Consider the following 22,820-nt stretch of genomic DNA (forward strand, 5'->3'; position numbering starts at 1 on the left):
AGACAAAAACAAACATTTTCATAAACCAGCCAAGAAAGGGCAGTGTCAAAGGTGTCTATCATTAAGTCTACCTGAATGATAAATAAATTCTTGGAACTTCTCAACTTTGGGGAAAGTTTGTTTGTTTGTTTGATGATGTCTCAGTCAGCCTTCTGTGTTGTTTTTCTCCTAGCCTTATAGATTCACAGACTGTACTAATTGGAGTTCAAGCTTAACTTGAACCAAGCTTTTCAAGAATGCTGCTTGTTGTTTTTATTTGAGATGTTTTCAAAATATGTCTGTTATGAAATATTTTGTATGCAGAATAATTAATACTAGAAAGTCAGGAAGATAATTGTGGACATTTTTTTCCCTCTCCGTGATCTATAATTGGAACTGTACTACCTACAGCTCTGTACGAAATTCTGGGAAAGGATTCAGCAATTTTATCTCTCTCCATCAATACATAGCACACTTCAATTTCTGAAATGATGACAAATGACTTGAAATGTTGTGATGTATTGTTGGACTAAATAACATTTCTTCCTGCAGAACCTAATTAAATTTGGCCTGCAACAGAAACACAATTACATATGGAAACCATTTCTCAAAAGCATCTATTTCTTAAATACTTGGAATAAGAAATGGAATATAACATTACTTGCCAGTGATATAACTCATCCCCTAGACTGCGTTCTTGTAGAATAAAGCAAACTCTGGTTTACAACCACAAAAAATTATTAGCAGGTGCTTTAAAAGAAGGGGAAAAAATATTTTGTCAGATTTCTCCATTTTCATTATTTGCAAATACAGATACATAGGCACACATGCACACTATTAGTTCCCTATTTCAGTCATTTCAAATTTCATCAAAATAAAAATGATGATCTTAAAAAGAATTATGCAAAAGATACAGTTACATTACTTGTCCTTGTCCAAGCTAAAGTAGGAGTGGCTACGCAAGTCCAATTTCAGGAAATATGCATAATAAGAAGAAAAGAGTCAACATGGAAAGATGATTTAAAATATATTTATTATTAGGCACTTTAGATGGCTGGCAAGGTTTCAGTTTGTACACATAGCCATGCCTGCATTTACTAAGATTGTGAATAATGACATTTTTCCCCTTGTGCACTCTATGTGGACAACACATTTGGGAAGTACGAGGTTGTGGAAAGCTGGAAACATGTCTTTAAATGTTTTAGTGGTAGTTGAATTACGTATGATTAGGAGTTGAGTTTTACTTTATTTATCTTCCCTTCCGAATTATTTTCTCTGTTTCCTGATAGGTGTGTTTTCTAAACCTTCTATGAAGCCAGGCAAATAAACTTTCTACAACGACATAGGAAAGTTTATTTTCATGCATAGAATCTATATATTAATTTATACGAGATATCTAAATTGGACTTTTAATATGTACTAAATGTCTAAATGTGAATCAATTAAACATTGCACAATTTCAGCTGATTTATGTTGTACTGATTATAGATTTTGTTACTTATTTTTAGCTTAAGTTTAATAGTTATTTAGTCATGTTATACATCTTATCTTTATAACTATTTCTCATAATTAATAATATTTTAGAAAGCTGTAGCTTTCATGACATTTTAAGTTCCCTGTTTATTTATTGTATTACATTCTTTTCTCATTTTTATGTTTGATTTTGTATTTGTTTTTTTTTTAAGTGTTCAATAAAGGAATAGGGAAAAGAGTTTATTTCTATTTACACAGCTTAGCAAATGTTCAGCAGTATCACATAATGGTATCAATCCAGGGGTTGCTTTTCTCTTTTTAGATAGTATGCTATGATTATTATTTGTTTTTTTTTAAATTGAGTCATGTTTGTAAACAAAAGATATAAATATCCACAAAAGATAAATATCCACAGATTGACTCAGAAAGAAAAAAAAGCAGGCATTACATAAAAAAAATTTTTTTTAAAAAAAAATGCTGTTTGTTTCATGACTTCATAGTGGGAAAGGTTATTGCCTGGATTCTGCTTTTTTTTTTTTTTTTTTTTACGGTAGAAAGTTGAATGGAAGTTTCTGTGAAGTGTGAAAACTTATTTAGGTTTATAAAAACTGTAAATGAAGACATACACCTCTCCCTAAAAGTACATAAAAACGGTGTTTTTGATCATCTATAAAGTAGGTAATTTCAGTACACCATGTCCTCACAAAGCAAAGATGAAAAGAAGAACTGTACTCAACTTTTTATGGAAAGAAATACTATAGCAAAAACATGGAATCTTGATCGTGTTGTTTGTACATGAATATGAAATCAGAACTTAATACAAATCTTTAAAATACCAAGTATTATAATAACTGCTGTACATGAAGAAGGCAGAATTATCCGCTTTGTTACACTATCCTTGGTTGTCTGATTTAGAAAACTGGGCATGTGCACATACACAACAGAGAAGTGGTGTGTGTTATGTGTATATGTATATGTATGTTAACTTGATTTTGCCACTAGTACGTATTTTTTTTGCTTGCCACCTTTCTTCTCTGATGTGAGTTAATGTAACTACATGGTTGCAGGATTGCAGTGGCTGATTGTAAGATATTCTGTCTTTTTTATAGTGTCAAAAAAATACTTTTTTTCCCCTTTCCTTAAATCCTCATCTTTTCATAGTTTTCAGGAACAGAAGAACTGCATGCTTAATTATGAGACTAATTTTTTTCTGGTTTGTGAGAAAAGAATGCTGGGTTGAATTTGGTTATTGCATATTTCTGGAAAGTTTGTTAGTTATTTTTGTAGACGGTTTTGGAATATTTTTGTTTATTAGTAATATATTGTCCTATAACCTCACTAGAATTGTTAGCTTGAAGCAGCATAGATGTCTCAATAATAAATAAATACAAATATTATTTTTGTATATTTTCTTATATCTTCGTACCTAAATGTATTTGGTTGTCAAGGAAATACTTTCTCCTGCTAGATAATGAACTGATGATTCTCTCTACTTTTTCATAGTCTCCAGTTTATGTAGCAGAAGCCAGTCAAGATCTTGTACAGCAGATAAAGGAAAAACTTGAAAACAGCCCATGTAAAGAGCTGTTCTCACCCTGTGTAAAGTAAGTGCACTTTGGCATTCGAAGATCATTTTATTTTGTTGTTAATTTCCGTAAGACTTTTTTTTTGTAAATACGTTCTCATAAATAGGCTGTTCGTTATAATTTAACATTACGAATATGAAAAGCAGTCCAGGCACAGATTCAGATAATTTTGAATGATTCATGTCCAGACCAAAAGTTAGGTTTTATCTGGATACTTGTGATATAGATAGTCTTCAACTTCAGACCACAATTGGAAACAGAATATCCATTGCTAAGCAAGGAGTTGTTAAGTGAGTCCTGCCCAATTTTACAATCTTTTTTGCCATGGTTGTTAAGTGAATCATTGCAGTTGTTAAGTGAATCATGCAGTCATTAAGAGAATTCAGTTCCCCCATTGATCTTGCTTGTCAGAAGAAGCTGAGAAGGTCACAAATGATGATCAAGGATGCTGGATCCATTGTAAATGCATGCCATTTGCCGAGTGCCTGAATTTTGTTTATGTGAGGCTGCAACAGTTATAAGTGCGAGAATTGATCATAAGTCAGAACAGAACAGAATAACAGAGTTGGCCAGGATCTTGGAGGTCTTCATTCCAACACTCTGCTTAAGCAGGAAACCCTATACAATTTCAGACAAAATAGTTGTCCAATCTCTTCTTAAAAACTTCCAGTGATGGAGTACCCATGACTTCTGGAAACAAGTCCTTCACTTTTTTCCCTGCTGGTATAACTTTGAATGGTCACTACTTACAAATGATTGTAAGTCAAGGACTGCCTGTATGTGTGTTCTAGTCAAAAGATATTCCAGGGTGGAATGTTGACAGTAAAACAGGAAGTGCACAGTGAATGAAAGCAGGTAAAAGAAAGGAAGGTGAAGACAGGAAGAGGCCAGACAGGCCTGGAGATGCCAGGCCCTAAGACAGGCATAGCAGTTGATCTGAATGAAGGTGCTGAATTGATTCCCTCCAGATTTTGTCTCAACTGGGAAACCATAATAACAAGACAGTCGGGGTTTCTGTTCAACTGAACTGCGACTTAGTCAGAACATTTTGACTGAACTTCCAAGTCATAATGCACTTCTTTTATGCACATAAGAAAACACATTTTCTGTTTTGTAGTCACTCCTTTTTAGTGCTTGTTTAATTTTTTTTATCATTAGGTTGTGGAATCCACATAGACAAAGAAACATTCAGATGTTTCAAAATGGCCTCCAGGTCTAAGAGACCTGAAATAGGAGGAGTATTTTTGTAGTGTCATCCTTTTGTCCAAAGAAAGGCTTATCCGTTTCACAAAGTTAGGACTTTCTTTTTTATTGTACCCTAGAGTTCCATGTGTAAATATTTGTATCTAGAACGGCTGATGCTTTTGTAGTGCCATGCTATTTGCCGGGCCTTAAGAGAAGAAAATATCAAAAGAGAGAGATCATTAAAAGCACATTATTTCCAGCAGCTGTTTTTGTTGTTCATGGATGCTTTACAGAGGTATTTGTAAAATTTAGAAGCTTTCATACAAGTAATTATACTTCTGTCTTTTAATTTTACTATTCTCATTATGCTCTTTGATGGAAAAGAACTATATAATTATTCATGACCTTAGGAGCAATCTGATATTGCTTGGATTGTATCTTATATGTTAGGATAATGTATATTAAATGGATGGGCAGCCATAAGAAAAAATAGAACGGGATTAGATAAAAAAGAAATACATAAAATATTCTATAAAAAAGTAACACATTATTCCTAAAATATGCTCTTCTAATTCTTTTGAGTTAGTAGTTTTAAAACTAAGCATCCTGTCTGCAGAGAAACAGGGGTGCTTATCTAGATCTGGGAGCAAGCTTGTCAAATATTTCTTTCTTTTTCATCTGAAATAGGTCGGTTCATGAGTACCTAAGTGGAGAACCTTTTCAAGAATACTCAGAAAGCATGTATTTTGATAGATTTCTCCAATGGAAATGGCTAGAAAGGTAAGTGGCATAACAGTGGGTGTAGTGAAACTTTTTTAAATTGAAAGATATAATTAAAAAGATAAAACCAATAAAGCAAAAAAAGAAAAGAATGAAAAGAAAAATGCAAAGTGCAGAAATTTGAAAAAATAAGAATGTAATAAAGAAAAGGGAAAAGAAATGTGTAAAGAAATGGCTTCTCCCACCATCACAATAAGTATAAACCATTTTAGAAATTCATCATCAACAAATTATCTCTTTTTACCATATCACATCTTTTAACTATAAACAAATCTTAAAGTTTTGTTGTTCAATACCAATGAACAAAAGTCCAGTAAAAGTCCAAAAAACTGGTAAAATAAATAAACATTATTATTTTAACCTTGATCAAATAAGCCAACTTTATATTTTCAACTTTTAACAATCTTGATTTTTAGTCCTTTCAAAACATGTCCCAGAACTTGGTTTCTTTTCATTTTTTCTTTGTCCCTTCTCACAAAATTCTTCAAGACTATAACAAGTCTCTTTTGTAAATCTAATATAGGAAATTTATCCAGGTCATTTCTTTAGTTTGTTATTTGTATATCCCTTGCATTATAATTAGGTGGCTCTTTTCTACGTCCAGTGTAGCACCATTTTCTATATCATTCTTTTAACCTGTCATTCTTTTAATCTTTCAGATCATTCATAATCTTGTAGGTAAAACTGGTTTCTCTTTCATAAGATGCTTTAAACACAGTCTATCTATAGAGGCCGACACTCTTAAAATTAACTTCTAGATTCATTGTTCATAAATATCCTTCAATATGTCCAATATTAAAATATTTGCTTCATTCTGTATTAGTAAGTCAAATTTAAACATTCCTCTCCTTTAATTGTAATCATTAGTTCCTTCCAGTTCCCTCTAATATCTAACCTTCAATGTGTCATTGTATTTTTAAGAAAATTCTAAACAAAAGTGTTTTCCCATAGGAAAGAGTCTTATAATTAATTTCAAAATCTTATTTCAAATCCATCTGGATCCTTAGTAACTTTCCAAAATCAAAGTTCTAATGATTCCTTTGCTGTTTATTCCAAAAGAAAACACAATTAAATCCTTAAACATGTGTTTAGAACTTCTTTTGCTAAGAACAGAAGAAAATTTATCCAGTGCTGTAAAATAGGGTGATTTCTAAATAACTAAAAAACAATTTCCTAAAATGATTAGAAAAGAAAGTATGTGAACCCTTTTGAAGGCACTGACTGTTGTTTGAACAAAAAGTTGGCTATTCCAGAGCTTTAAACCTTCTCAAGGCCATTGTCTTATGGTCTCCTCACAAGGACCATCTATCTGGAGCATTTGTGCAATCTCAAGTCTTGTCCTTGTCTGGAGAGGAATTAAAAGAGCCGGTCTACTCGGTGGCTCTTCATTGTACTGTAACTGTCACTTTCAGTTTAACAGAATTATTTTCAGTTTGCCATTTCTTCCCCAGAACTCCAGTGCAGTACAGCCTTCATCTGTTATGGAACATGAAAAAGAATAAGCAGAAAATATTTTTAGTACAACCTTTCCCAATTTGCTGTCTTCCAGATTAAATTTTCTTAATCCATATTCAGACAGCTCAGTTGCCAGGTTGAATGAAATCAAGCAACTTGATCCAACATAATGAACAAAAGGTGACTAAGGAAGATGATAGATAGATAGATGATAGATAGATAGATAGATAGATAGATAGATAGATAGATAGATAGCAAATAATATTTATTTCAATTAATATTAACCACAGGAAATCAGTAGCCAATGCAGTTCAAATGAATATAAGTTTATTGCATGTTAACACACTCTGCAAGAATCTGAACTACTAATGGTTAAAGCAAATTGGTAGTAGATAAGGGTCAACGGAATTCAAAGTGGGCTGGTCTTAGATCTCTTGTGAGCATGGAGGATCTTGAAATTGATGATGCACTTGACTCCCTCTCTCGGGTTTAGCCTGGTCATCTCCTGGAGAGATGTTGCCACTCCTCCTTGACATATCCTGTGGCCAGATGAGAAAATAGGAACATTTGGAATGGTTGAAAAGCAGCCATTTCCACAGCTAAATGATCTTTAACAAAGAATTTGTGGATTGTGCAAAATGAATGGTTATAAAATAGTCGCCCATATTTCACTTTTAGAAAAACAAGCAGTTAATTTGTTAAAAGGAGAGGAAAATTTGATTTTTTAAAAAAAAAATAGTGCTAAGGATGGCAACTGCTTTAAAACTGAAGCTTAATAAAACGTATTAAAACATATTGTTTCCTTTTCCCAATTTTCTTTATTATTTCAGACAACCAGTAACAAAAAACACATTTAGGCAATACAGGGTATTAGGAAAAGGTGGCTTTGGAGAGGTAAGTAAATCTTCTTTTACACACTCTCTACTTGTAAGGGTAGCCAATTATTTTCTGCTGATAAATCTGATCAATTGAAGCATGAAATTGCATGATTTCATTCTTGCTGTATAAGAGTTCTTAAACTTGATTCATTGGGTGTGTGAGAAAAGGATAGATATGTTTTTTTCTCCAAGTTCTGTAATGAATTACAGGTAGTCCTCAACTTACGACCACAATGGAGCTCATAATTTGTGAGAAATTTGTCAGTTTTGCCCCATTTTTATGACTTTTCTGACCACACTTGTTAAGTGAATCCTTGCAGTTATTAAATTAGTAACGTGGTTGTTAAGTGGATCTGGTTTCCCAGATCCACTTCCCATTGACTTTGCTACTTTGCTTGTCAAAAGGTCTCAAAAGATGATCACATGACCCTGGGACACTGCAACCGTCATTACTGTGAGTCAGTTGTCACGTATCCGAATGTAAATCATGTCTGCAAAGGTCATAAGTGTGAAAAATGGTCATAAATCACTTTTTTCAGTGCCATTGTAATGTCGAATGGTCACTAAGCAAACTGTTGTAAGTTGAGGACTATCTGTGCTGATATAGTTTTTTGAATTCTGGTCTTAACTATTTGAAATGAAGATGGAATCTCTGTACATAGTGGCTATACAGTAGATGTAGTCACATTTTATCCTCCCAAGCATTGTGTGGGTTCCCCAAAGAGGTTTACCAAATTGAACATAAAATATTATTAAATGCACTAATACTGATGATATTAACTGTGTTTCATTATCATCAATACTATTGCAGCTTCCCAACTATTTTTTTGCCTTGGCCCTTCTCATGTTTAGAAATGTAGCATCCAATATTTAAATCAGGGATGTCAAACTCAGATCTGGCCCACTGGTGCCTAATCTGGTGCTTAGATTTGGCCCGCAGGGCCATCCTGGAAACAGTGAAGGACTTGCCCGGGGTGCCTCTGCCAGTGAAAACAGACTTCTGAGCTCTGCTTTTGGCTGCGACAGCCTTCTGCAACCCTCTGCCAGTGAAAACCGAGCTTGGGACGCACGCTTTCATTGGCAGAGTGCTTGGGCCACCACAACACGAATGACGTCAATCTGGCCACGGCCACCCCAGCCCCCAGTGTCCAACACTGCCCCCAGTGTCCAACAATGTCAGCTGGCGACCCCCAGGGGGAGAGCCTTCTCTGTGGCGGTACCTGCCCTCTGGAACGACCTACCCCCAGAGATACGCACGATACTAGACCTCCGAACTTTTCATCGGGCTCTGAAAACACATCTATTTCATCTAGCCGGGCTGGCTTGATCCCATCCTTTCAGTTTTAATTTGTAATTGGTTTTAACGGGTTGTTTTAAATCGATGGCCAAAATTATTTAATGTCTTTTAAACTGTTTTTAAATTTTATATGTTATGTTTTACCGTGGCTGTTCACCACTCTGAGTCCTGTTGGAGAAGGGCGGTATACAAATTAAATAAATAAATAAATAAAAAATAAATAAACACAACCCTGATACGGCCCTCAATGAAATTGAGTTTGACACCCCTGATTTAAATCAATGGCAAGCTATCTTCTGTGCAAACATCCCTTATTTACAGGGTATCCCAGGCTGAGATTGTCATATGTATTATTTCTCTAAATTAAGAATATGGAAAACCAGACCTGTTGCATTGGAAGACTTCCTTTCATCTTCCTACTAAATGTCTGTTTAGTCTCCAGTCAAAAGAACTTTGTTAAAATCAAGACAAAGTAGGGAAAATAGATTGATTTGGCTCTGTTAACTGATGATTTGTCCTGTATCTTTTTTTTCCTATTGTAACTTTCCTCTTTTCAGGTATGCGCCTGCCAAGTACGAGCAACTGGGAAAATGTATGCATGCAAAAGATTAGAGAAAAAAAGAATAAAGAAGAGGAAAGGTGAATCCATGGCCCTAAATGAAAAGCAGATTCTAGAAAAAGTCAATAGTCAGTTTGTAGTAAGTATTGCCAAATTTGTAATGGGTATCAACTCTCATTAATAAGTCGATCAGTGATGGGCACTTATATAAAAATGTATGCAGCTGTACTTCTTCCAGGCTGCATCGTGACTTAGATCAGGTTTCTGGTGCTAACTCTGTATGAGTTCTTCGGTTATTACTTTTGCAATCGCAGTGGGTTTTTATGTATCGTTCACTGGAATTTGACAGCACTGTGTGGTTCCAAAATAATTGTTTATGGAAAAAACGGTGCTGCAAACTGCTCACTCTACAATGGAATGCATACTCCTATTAGCTCTCTACAAGACCCTACCAGAGTCCAAAACTCTAGAATCTGCCAAGCCTCTTTTATTAGTTGTAGCTGCTGCTGCTGGTGCTGCTGGAAGAATGTGTAGTAATAAATAAGACAATACTTAATCTTGAATCAATACATTTCCTAACTTTTTCCTGAAGAACTAAATCTGCGGTATTGTGTGTAGTATCATCTTACACATCTTATGAAAATATCCGACTACGAATGAAGACAAATATATGTGTCCGAGGATGTTGCAGGATCCAATCTGGGTTGATCACCGGGACCAGATGTGTAGTATTCTGAGCTTTCGGGCTTGTGCTGGAACCCATTCTAAGAACTTCATTGAATTGAGTTTGATAATTAAAGAAAGAGAGGAATCAGAATATTTTAAGATATGGGGACAATTTTACCATTGGTTAGAGAAGAGATATATAAAGGGTAATGTTGCAATGAAACAATGGAAGAAGAAAGGAGAGAGTGAAGATAGATAAATGTATTAATAGTAAGCAAGAAGTATGGGGAGAATGTTATAATAAATGAATAATATGGGGAGAATGTTATAACAAATGAATGGAAAATATTAAGAAATGATGAAGATCGGAGGAGCAAGAAGAAGAAGAAGTCACAAAAGATGTACCTAGATGATACACTGAATGATTGATTATGTATTGTATGTTTGTCTGTTTATAAAATTTTTAAAAAGTTTTTTTTAAAAAAAGAACTTCATTGAGGATGGGCTCCAGCACGAGCCCAAAAGCTCATAAGGCTAAACCTCTGATCCTGGTGGGATTGGATCCTGCAATATCTGCCTATATTCTTGCCCTGTGGTCTTTTTTTTTTTTTTTTAATAGCCAGGATTCTATCCCATTTCTTCTTCCTTTTAACTGAACGATGTCATGTCTTTTCTAACACGAAATGCGAGCTATGAGTGAATTCTGGGCATGAATAATTTCTTGAACTATAACTGTTGTTTAACAATTCTCATTCCAGGTCAATCTAGCCTATGCCTATGAAACAAAGGACGCACTCTGCCTAGTTCTAACCATCATGAATGGGGGAGACTTGAAATTCCATATCTACAATATGGGAAACCCGGGCTTTGAAGAAGAAAGAGCTTTGTTTTATGCTGCAGAGATTCTTTGTGGCTTAGAAGACCTGCACAGGGAAAACACTGTGTACAGGTAAATTTTCTTTCATGCTTTCAGAAATTCTTTTTTTTTTACTTCTTTTTTTATTTTTTAATATAATTTATTTATTTTATTTATTTATTTAATCTAATTTTTATACTGCCTTTGTCCCAAAGGACTCAGGGCGGTGCACAGCCAAAGATAAAACAAGTACCTATATAAAATTTAAAAACAATTTAAAAACATATTAAATAATTTGGCCCCGACATCATTAAAACAAAAACAACCCATTAAAATTAATGTTTAGGCCAACCCAGCTTGTTGGAACAATAATGTCTTGAGGGCACGGCGAAAGGTGCGCAAGTCAGGAATCATCCGTATCTCTGGGGGCAATTCATTCCAGAGGGCGAGTGTCCCCACAGAGAAGCCTCTCTCCCTGGGTGTCGCCAGTCGACATTGTTTGACCGATGGTACCCTGAGGAGTCCCTCTCTGTGGGAACGCACTGGCCGGTGGGAGGCTATCAGTAGCAGAAGGCGATATCGTAAGTACCCAGGTCCTAAGCCATGGAGCGCTCTAAAGATGGTAACCAACACCTTGAATTGCACTCAGAAGACCACCGGGAGCCAGTGCAGCTCCCGCAGGAGTGGTGTTACATGGGAGCGCCGTGTAAACAGTGTGTCGTCCAGGTACAGATATCTTTATAAAATAATAATCAAAATTTACAACAATATTCATTACATTAACATTGATTCTATAATATTTAAATGATAATATTAAACATAATAATCATAATATTTGCTCTCTCTCTTAACATATCTTCTTTATTTCACTAACCTTTTTCTTTTGTTTCCCTGTTTCTAACTTCCATTTTTGTTTTCTAATCATTGATAAAATAATGAAATTCTTATTATCCTCATATAATATTTCCTGTTCCTATACGTAGGTATCAATATGTTTCTCATTACCTTTATTTTTTTAATACCCTTACAACAAAAGAGCAAAAAATGCAACATAGGTACCACATCCAAATTAATTGGAATTTATGATTAGGGTTTAAGTGGCAAACGGTTAAAATTCTCTCCCACCAAAAGGTGTGGCCTTGAGCCAACAGTTATTGCACAGTTTATCCTTACAAATCTAAATAAATTAATGGATGTTTCAAAAATATTCTAGATCAATCCTGAATCAAAAATGAACCGAAAAAAATAAGGTCATGATAAAAGAGAACTTTTCTTTTGCAAAAATGTTCAATTTCTCTGGAGGAAGAAATTATTTACAATTGAGTACTGGGTTACAGGAATTATAATAATATACGGTTATGAAAATCGTCTTACCAAGAAAAAAAATGATAATATTCCCATGACGCAGCTTTTATAAATAATGGTGGGGTAAAGATTGAATAACAATGTATGAAAATGATTTTTAACTATTTATATTGCAATTTAAAGTATGGGGAAAAATTTTTTTCCCTAATGGCAAGTGAGCTATGAAATAAAAAAAAGAGGAAAATCAATCCTATCTCCCAGACATTTTTTTTCTGCATCATTATATCTCTAATGATCATATGCTTAGATAAAATCTGCATAGTATTTTGCTGAGTCACTGTGTTTGAGGCACATAAGGAACGTTCATATTGGGATTGGAGTGTCTTCAATACCTGGCTGAGAAATTGGCTAGGACTCATTACCTCTGCCTTTATACTCGAGAAATTGTGTTTCATTTGGAACCTGAAACAAATATATTTTGGCTTAAAAATTCAGACAAACCATTCCAGAATATTTTGCTTGTTCCAGGTTTTGGCCATAAACAAATTCCAGAGGGGTCTTATGGGGTGAGTAGAGCAAGGATGATACACCATCCTTCTCTCCCTTCCTCTGCCCCGTGGCCTGGGCACTGGCCCATTTACCAATTTTCCCAACAGTTTTATCCCTGTCTTCCCTTAGCCACCATCTTGAATTCAAGTGGATTTCTGCCTCTCAACCTCTCTGGGTCAAAGAGATGCTACAGTCCACTTGGACCACATAACTCCCCTCTCTTTCCTTTCCTCCTGCTCCTCCTTCTAAGCTAGAAGGCTTTATGGCCGCTTATCTTCTTTTCTTGGACATAAGTGGAAATAGGGAAGGAGGGGTACTAGGACAATGTGGAGAAGGGTGGGCTGTATTTGAATTTTTGCATGGTGGTAGACCACCTAATGGTCCTCAAATTTTTATAGTGCCTTTCTTTCCCGGCCCTCTGTAGTTATAACCCACCATGGTTGCCCTTGAATTCAAGTATTTTCCAGCCTGCCTAATTTCTTCTCTGCGATCTTCTAGTTGCCTTTGTTTGTCTATCCCTAACTCACAGCTGCTGATAGCCTTGCTTTTTTCCCACTTTCCCCATCCCACAACAGTTTTGCTTGGATCAGTCACAGACCAGTCATGTCTTGACACCTATTCTGGATCTATATTCAGACAAAACATGCATGGCCTTTGTTCTTGACATAAGCTACCCAAAAGTGACCGTTCCATACATAAAATGCTCATTTCAGATATTATCAAGTGACAAGCAATTGTTCCTGCTTCTTTATTTATTTATTTAATGCAGGAGAGTTTGTTATTCACATCCTGCAAAATACTAACACCATAAAGATTGTAATGTAAATAACCTTAACAGTTTCTGATAACATCTGCAATTCTGCAAAATTCTCTCTGTGCTTTATTCTTCATAGTTCTTTCTATCTCCATGTGATTTCCAATGTCTGAATATTGAGCCCAAGTGCTAAATACCGTTTTGATTAGGAACCTATTAAAGGTGCTTTTAAAGATAAATAAAACAAAGAGGCAAAGATCTGAAGCATCCAAAGATCTAATAACCCTGCTTGAAATTAAGGGATTAATTATTTTGCCTTTTCATAAGAATAACTGACTATGAAAGTAATTATTCATTTAAAAGAGAAAGTTTATGGCATTCATTAGGTCACCCAAATGCAAGAATTGCTAAAAACCACTGTGCTGTGGTGTTGTTGTTGTTGTTTTAAAATGGTAATGTTTTTGGCAATGCTGATTTATATATACCGGTATTTATATCTGAACTGACAAAAGTACTCCTAAGATGATTTTACCACCTCACCTTTACCCAGGAAAAATTTACTTAAATAAAATAATGCAAGTGAGTGTGTTAAATAAGATAGTACACCTTCACAAATAAGATAATAAGATTGTTTAAATACAATTCAAGTTGACCATCAGACCAATTTGCGATAGGAAGGGTCCTGAAACTCTCCTTTTCAGTATTTTAAATTGTTCTCAGAAATGATTTAAGCTTTGTCATTACTTGGAAGAAAATTTAATTATTTTTCCTCTATTAATCACTGGGGAACTTTTATTTGTTCAAAATATATTATGTGCACTATTTGTTATTATAAGCAAAGGCACATGAACTAAGAACATTTTGGTTCTCTTCTTTTTGTTAGTTTAAATTCCTATTGACCTCACAAGATAAACTTCACAAGATAAACCAGTGCTAACAAGCCTCCTTTTTAAACAAATAATACTGAGAAAATATGTGACGGGAATGAGGATGTAAAATGGATGGCTTTATTTTAAATACCACCAAAGGCTTATTCTTGGTGTTTAACAAAAAGGCACATGTTGGATTAATGTGATAAAACACTATTCTCAATGTACTTTTTCATCCTAATTTTAAACACTTCCTTAAAGAGCTAGAGGTCTTAATCCATTGCTTTTCCCACTTTGGCTGTAGATATTTAACATTGGAGTAGTCATTTCAGGCATTGGATTCTGAAGAAAGGATCCAAGGAAGGAAAAAAGAAATATTTGCAACTCCACAAAATGTAAAAGCTCTGCTTTTTGAAATATCTGTCCATTCACAAGACCGCATATATCCATATCAGCTTAGAATCTTGCAGAAGACATACTATATCTGTGCAGTCTTTTTTTTTTAATAGACTATAACTTGTATCTGAATTCATTCATGATGGACAGAGAAAGAGTAACCTGAAGATAGCTCCTTTCAAGAGAACAATCATCCTATATTTCTGAAACAGAAATAGTTAATAGTTTCTATTGCAATTTCTCAGTTGCAGAGAAATTGAGACATGGTTTTCATATCATAAACAAATCTACAGGGTTTCTCAACCTTGGCAACTTTAACTCCCAGAATTCCTCCAGCCAACTACATGAATTGAAGTCCAGACATCTTAAATTTGCTAAGATTGAGAAATGCTGTTCTGACGGCTGCCACAATGGCTAGCTAGAGAACACATACAAAATACTCCTCATTGGTCACATCCAGCTGAAGTGAATGGCCTGAGATTGTGGTAGGCTGTGATTTTCATGTTGCTGCAAAACCCTGTTTTTTAATTGACTTTCGGAATTATTTTGATGGGTAAACCGACACCCTACTGCCCAAATGGTTGGAAAGTACTTGCAATTTCCATTTTATCAAAGCAATTTCCAAAGAAATAACAGCAGTGGTTTTTTTTCTTTTTTTTTCAGGGATTTGAAGCCAGAAAATATCCTGTTAGATGATTATGGTAAGTCTAAGAGCTTTAGGTAAAACATTTTTGTCTACAGTAAAATGGCTTATATATAGCTGTCTGTACACAGCCAAATCATTCTCTGAAGTGGATAAGAGGCTAATAAACAACATTTAACTTTGGATAGAGAAAAAAATGGCACTTTTGCCAAAAAAGAGAGAGAGCTGAGGAAAAGAAGAGCATTTTAAATTAATAGTAACTATGTTAAAAAAGATTTATACAAATCTTGTATTTTCTCTTATCCAACAATGAGGGTGACCAAATGTGTGTGTCATTTCTCTGAAGATGGGCTTTGTACTTCTTGGCCTTATACCTATAACAAACCAACATTGCTTCCTGGGTAAACAATAGGACTCGTGCCTTTGACCAATTAATATTAATACCAGTCTAAACAATGAGAAATAATATGTGGGTATTATACTGAATATGCTGGGCTTCGAATATGAAATATGGGTTGCCTATTTTTTTTTATTTCAAATGCTCCTCAGAGTTAACACTCACCCCCAACTCAATTACATTGAATTATTTGTTCTATTTATATCCATACAGATTAATCCATCAGCTCAGCAACTTTCTGAATTGAATAGAGTCATGAACGGCAAAATATATAGCCTTTATTTGAATTACAGCTAGTTTGAAACTCATAAATATTATCACTCTGTTAGTCCTTCATGCAAGGCAACCTTCTCCTTGTCGCAGAAGTGATCTGATCTCAGTGGAGAAGCGCAAGACTCCTGGTCTAATCCCCAGTTAAGAGACCTGTAAAACAGGGATGGATATATAACCAACAGATCTGAACCTTTTTTCCTTCCCCCTTCATGGTCCCCACAGTCTCCTCTGACTGTGATTGCTGAAAATTGGTGGTATAGTGTCCTCTGATTTTGAAACAGGTTTACAAGAAGCTAATAATGTTAACTTACTTTCATGTTACTAGCCATAATGTACTTTCAAAAAAACAAAAATCCACCTTTTTCAAGTTTTCTTTTTTGAAAGCCAGGTGGAAAAATTGTATAATCCTATCCCTGCTCATATGTGTGACATACTGTATCACCCTCAGCTTTGGATTTTGTCCCTTTCATAGTGGCCAAATTTGCTTAAATACAATCTGTAGCCATCAAAAGTTTGCCCATCTCTGCAGGAACAGGTAACGTATGAGGCCTGGAAAGTCCGTTAGTCCAAGTAAACAAAACAACCAGAAGTGGAAAACAGTCTGATGAAATAACACTTGGCCAAAGTATTCAATTGATTATCATTTTTTGCTGTGGAGAACAGCAGGTGTTGGAAGGATGAAAACATAATGAAAATCCTCATTGTAATTTGAATTGGTTAGTTGTGTGTTCTATGGGGCAAACCTTAATGGATTATTAGAAAATAGTCCCTAAAATAGTCAAGCAATGCAAGCAACCATATTTTAAATATGCTTAGATTCCTTTCACCAAACAAGGAATTACATTAGATGTTATAAATGATTCCTAATAACTGCACTATTTTCCCAGCTAGGATTCCAGGGGTTTTTCCCTTCTCATTGAAAGGAACAAAATAACATAAAATCTTGATCGCACTTCCAATGCAGTTTAGTTTTTCAGCCAAGTTTTGCTTTTCTGGGATGGAAATCTTCTGGCATGGCATCCTTTCAAGGGAATTTTGAAGAAATTAAACGCATTAAAAAGGGTTTTTTTAATGTTTACTGCATATCAAGATTAACATTCCTTAAATTCTCCCTACTATCTAAGACCATCTCATGTTCAAGCTTGTACTTTTATTTGAAAGCAGAGGGACATTTGGCCTGCCCTAATATCAAGCAGCTTCCTTGATCAATTTTTCAGATGAGTTCCTCCAAAGAACTGGTATTATTTTCTCCTCTGCAATGGTTAGATTTGTTTTGACAATGTATTTAATAGTAAAATAATTGTTTTCTACAGATTCATGCCTATGCTAAAAAAAATTTCACCTCCACTTTAGGCCACATCAGAATATCTGATTTGGGACTAGCTGTTAAAATTCCTGAGGGTGACTCCATCCGTGGACGAGTAGGAACAGTTGGTTATATGGGTGAGTGGTCTGAAATAGTCTGTTGTTTTCAACTTTGAAGACTATTATTTCAACTTTGTAATGTAAAAGAAAAAACAAACTCTTATCATGCATGATAAGCAGTCACAATTCAGCATGACTGAACAGATGGCTGAATCTCTGATATGTAGGATCACTTGACCAAGTCACAATTCTCTGTATGTCCTCCCCTAACTGCTTGAGTGCAAAGACAGCATCCCCCAGATTGGGTTTATGTAACACTCAGCATTGGTAAAAGTTAAAAATATATTTATTTAATAAGAACAGTGCATGAAACAAGGAATTGTGAGGATTGTTAGTAAACATGGCATCCATGAATGGCCTGGGGAAGAACAAGATAGCACTCATCTAATGAACCATTTGAATATTATCCAGCATTTAGACCTTATGAGCTATCAGTGTCAGCAACCCCATTGTTTTAAAGTTATGTCCTAGATACTTTTATGACTTAATTCCTCCCCACTTCACCACCACCCCTAATAGCTATAGTTGTCCATTTATATTTCATACCAAACTCCGTATTGCGGTTGAATGCAGAAGAAAACATTTAATATAGGAATTGTTCTGAAAAATTTTAAGTAGGGTTTTTTTCATGTTTGATAGTTTTCATTTCTCTAAGATGAAGGACATGTTAAATAGAGTCCATAGAACTCCTAGCATGTATTATGTATTTGTAAATCTTAGTAAATATTAAACCTCATGCTTCAGAGTATTTAAAAAGAAAAAAAAGGAAATGAGATTATTGCAAATAAATGGCACTAAGATTTTCAACTTAAATCAGAGATGGGCATGTGAGATTGTTAGGTCTTGTCCACTCTTAGCACCACTTTTACAGTCCCTTTAAGCCCCTTCCCACTACACTACCAAACACTGGGGATGCAGTTGCTTGCCGTTATGAGGTAGGCAATACAAAATTGTCATGATCACCGGAAGACATGATATGATTTAAGCAAATTAGTAAAATTCACATCATTCACATAATAACATTATGGCATGTGTGAAATCATTGTGGCTTGTACCAGACTCCATGTGTAAGAAAAGTAATTTCATATCACATATAGTAATGTCAGTGGTGAAATCCGAACCGGTTTGCTACTGGTTTGTTGGCCACGCATGTGCGCCACGCGCAAACATGCACTGCATGTGCATGCGCAGTACATACCAAAAGGACACTTGGGAAGGTAAGTAGAAGCAAGGGGGGGATCAGCTGTGGCACGCGACTTAGCTTCGCTAGAAAGCAGGATTTCCTGCTTTCTAGCAAAGCTAAACCCTGCGCCACAGCTGATCATCAGAAATACCAGTTCGGAAGAAATGATAACTTTTTTTAACTACTGGTTCTTCCGAACCTATAGTTTTTATCACTATCGGTTCGCTCAAACCAGAGCGAACAGGTAGCATTTCACCCGTGAGTAATGTGACTTGTGTGATAAAGAAAACTAATTAAATATAGACTGTTGTTATGGGTAAGCTTATATGATACCCATATCCTTTACAGATCCTTGAAAAGATCCATTCTGATATTTTTTGACGGGACAAAGCAAAGTAGTTGGAATGATGCAGATTACCACCTGACAGATATCCTTGTGTATTGCACAGTATAGATCAGAGGTCTTCAAACTTGGCAGCTTTAAGACTTGTGGACTTCAACTCCCAGAATTCTCCAGCCAGCTATGCTGGTTGAAGTCCACAAGTCTTAAAGCTGCCAAGTTTGAAGACCTCTGGTATAGATGATCACAGGGTAAACAGTGGTCTCAATTCCTATTTAAATCCTGGAAATACGTATTTGAACTACCATGGAGAGTAATTGTTTCCAACTATAAGGAAGTGACCCTACATAAATGGCTTAATTTTATTATTATAATTACCTGTGAAACAAGTTCCACTAAGCTTCTCTCTTAGTATCAAATTGATCCTTGGCCAGACTAAATGGAATCTCTTATTTCATTCTTGCCTTGATAGTCATGCTTACGTCAATAAAGCCATAGAGAACTTTTTTCCATTGTCTCTTTTCTTTTTTCCCAGCTCCAGAAGTCTTGAATAACCAGCGATATACCCTTAGCCCTGATTACTGGGGATTAGGCTGCTTAATCTATGAAATGATTGCAGGACAGTCACCCTTTCGAGGAAGGAAAGAGAAGGTGAAGCGGGAAGAAGTAGACAGGAGAGTCTTGGAGATGGAAGAGGTGTATTCCCATAAATTCTCTGAAGAGGCAAAGTCTATCTGCAAAATGGTAAGGAGGTCACTTGGTGTGAAAATCAATTAGTAGATTGTAATGATCAGATAATTATGAGATAATGATTAAGACTACTTGTGGAAAAGTTTTTCAAACCTGGGGTCATACAGATGTATTGGCCTTTAACCCGCCATAGCCCTTGAGTAGGAATTATAAAATCTGAAGTCCACTGCATATGAAGTGACACTGTTGAGGTAGTAGGTCCTTTGCTGATCAAGGCCCTGGCAAATATTAAATTTTGCTACCTTCTAGAACTAGCCTTAGTTTACACAAGTTTCTTTCCCAGTGTTTCGTTTATTAAAATAGTGAAAGCTGTCAATGACTTTTGTTTACCTTTCCATGAGATGTGTTCCCCCTTCTGTAAAACGCACATTTTGAAATGTTTCTCACTACAACTACTTCCTTGCCTTCATGAATTCTAAATGATTGAAATTATACCAAGCCAGACTGCTGATCTAGCTCAGTGCTATCTACAGTGTTTTCTCAAATTCCCACTCAAAGCAAGCTGCCTTCATTTCTTGGGATCCATTTGCTGGGACTCTCCTTTGACAGACCTTATTTGTGTAGCCACAGTCCCAGATCACTTCTGAGCTCCACTTGCTAGGCTTGTGTTATTCTTGACCAAGGATAGATTGCAATAGGTTCCTTTCTTGGTGCATTGTACCATACACATAGACGTAGACATAGAATTCTTTATTGGCCAAGTGGACACCCAAGGAATTTGTCTTTGGTGCATATGCTCTCAGTGTACATAAAGGACAAGATACATTCATCAAGAATCATAAGGTACAACACTTAATGATAGTCATAGGTACAAATAAGCAATCAGGAAACAATATCAATATAAATCATAAGGATACAAGCCAACAAAGTTACAGTCATGCAGTCATAGTGGGAGGAGATGGGTGATAGGAACGGTGAGAAGACTAATAGTAATAGTAATGCAGCCTTAGTGAATAGTTTGACAATATTGAGGGAATTATTTGTTAGCAGAGTTCGGGAAAAACTGTTCTTGTGTCTAGTTGTCTTGGTGTGCAATGCTATATAGCGACGTTTTGAGGGTAGGAGTTGAAACCATTTATGTCCAGGATGTGAGGGGTCTGTAGATATTTTCACAGCCCTCTTTTTGACTCGTGCAGAATATAGATCCTCAATGGAAGGCAGGTTGGTAGTTATTGTTTTTCTGCAGTTCTAATTATTAAACATTGGTCAGTTGCTGTGACAAACTTGAACTAAACTGGGACATCCTATTGGATTCTGGAGTAAACCTGCATACTCTGAATGCAACCCATGCTCAGCATCAATTCTTGGAGAAGAAGAAAATCTAATGTTGGAAGACTGGGCTGAGTACTAGAATATGGAAGTCCAGGCACAGCACCACATCCATCATGGAGAAGTTGAAAGAAGAATAAGGGGGAAAGGTGGGGCTAGGCAAAAGTGTATTGATCTTGGATAGATGATCTTGGAAGGTACTCAGGAATAGGTTGAAGCTATGATAGGAACTACTGCTGAGAGCACAAAAGCCATTGAAGGCAAATCCTGATCTTTGGATTGAGTTGTGTCAGATATCGAATTTTGAATATACAAAATTTTAACACAGAAATTACAGTTCCAAACTACAGTTTGTCCAAGGAAAACAGGAGCCCTGTCCTACTCAGAGACCCTGTTCAAGGGTTTTCTGACAGAATTTTTCATAGGTAGATATACATTCTGAGGTTATGGTTATGAAGTTTGAGAAGCCCTACACAGTATCTCTTTTTTTTAAATTTGATTTATATGCCGCCCTTCTCGGCTTACATTGCGCTAAGCAATAGCCTTCATTCTTTTGTATATTTATACAAAGTCAGCTTATTGCCCCCACAACTGGGTCCTCAATTTACCTACCTTAGAAAGGATGGAAGGCTGAGTCAACCTTGAGCCTTGGCGAGATTTGAACCTGCAGTAATTGCAGGCAGCTGGTATTAATAACCAGCTTAATAACAGGGTGCCTTAGACCACTGTACTACCAAGGCTCTTTTTAGTAAAGATACAGTTTACCTTGCCCTTATTTCAGAAGTTGGGGAAAATTACAATCTACCATTTTTTCATGCCTTAAGCCAGTTGCATAGGGTAGTCCAGTAGGCAGATATTTTACATCCATGTTTTTCTGGTTATGAAACCTCCTGTTGTGAATTGCTATATAATAAGTCTAACATGACTCATTATTTGTTCTTGGGAGTTTACTGTCATTGTATAATGTTTTTTTTTTTTAACTTTTTATAAGTTTGCTGAGAGAAAATTTTTATTTCAAAATTAGATTTCATCCTGGTCAACATTTAACTCAGTTATCCTGCACAGGAATTCAGTATCAGTGTAGAGTATCGATTGCAATTTTGGACTGGGCCTGTGGAGACCCAGATGGAACTCCCTGGTTCCACCAGGGAGTGAACCGTATAGCTCACAGGGTTGCGGCAGGGTTAAAGTGCAAAGAGTCTGTGATCTCCTTGAAAGGTAGGGATAAAAATGAAATAAATTAAAAGGGATCTTTCCACAGGGCCCTCTCCACTAATTTCACAAATGAAAGGCTTCATTTTTTAGGCCAGTGATGAGCATGTTGGGGTGAAAAAAACTGAATCAAAGGAGTTTCCTAAGCTTTTTTGATTCTTACTACCATCCAGTCCAGAAACATAAATTTCCGGTGCTGCCATCTTCCGAATGGTGTTGTGTTCCAGTAAAACACAGTTCAGCAACACCCTCTGAAATGACCGTGACTTGAAACTGTGGGTGCCTTGATGCCAACACTGACACATGCAGGAAAATCTTAGAGGTTTGTTCCATTTGCCGTGTGTCATCCGCCCATGCCTGCTTTTAAGTACTGAATGCATTCACAGTTGGATCCAAGCACAACCAGATCCAAGTTCTAGAAACAAGGCTCACTGTTGAAAAATTCCTGTGATGTTTCCTAACGTCAGTAAACGGTGTTTGTAAACTAAATGCTTCAGTAATATGCTGTGCCGGGGATACTGTAATTAGTGTTCCCTTTTCATTTAGATTTGTCCAGCCTTGGGAACATTTTAGCTGGAGAATTTTCCAGAATCATTTGCCAAATCTTGGCTGGAGTGTGAATGCATGTACCTGCTTCTGTTCCTTCAAACTGAAGAATGCTTATAAAAACAATCTGGTTAAGCAATTGAAGGAAACCAACTGCAGTTAACTTTCTATTACATGTGTTTTCTGAGGCCTAAT

At 35.9% G+C, this 22,820-nt stretch overlaps 1 protein-coding gene across 1 annotated transcript in view; it reads left to right on the top strand.

Annotated features, from left to right (window-relative positions):
- Window positions 1–22,820, top strand: part of GRK5 (G protein-coupled receptor kinase 5) — a 148,607-nt gene that overhangs the window by 115,104 nt on the left and 10,683 nt on the right. Inside the window, exons 5-12 of the mRNA XM_034440262.3 lie at window positions 2,956–3,056; window positions 4,911–5,003; window positions 7,289–7,352; window positions 9,191–9,331; window positions 10,617–10,807; window positions 15,251–15,288; window positions 17,254–17,343; window positions 19,384–19,592. Coding sequence (XP_034296153.1) covers window positions 2,956–3,056; window positions 4,911–5,003; window positions 7,289–7,352; window positions 9,191–9,331; window positions 10,617–10,807; window positions 15,251–15,288; window positions 17,254–17,343; window positions 19,384–19,592 — 927 coding nt within the window. The remainder of the gene's footprint in view (window positions 1–2,955; window positions 3,057–4,910; window positions 5,004–7,288; window positions 7,353–9,190; window positions 9,332–10,616; window positions 10,808–15,250; window positions 15,289–17,253; window positions 17,344–19,383; window positions 19,593–22,820) is intronic.

The sequence above is a fragment of the Pantherophis guttatus genome, chromosome 6 (genome assembly GCF_059756535.1).
Source record: "Pantherophis guttatus breed Tessera chromosome 6, ASM5975653v1, whole genome shotgun sequence".
NCBI lineage: Eukaryota > Metazoa > Chordata > Lepidosauria > Squamata > Colubridae > Pantherophis > Pantherophis guttatus.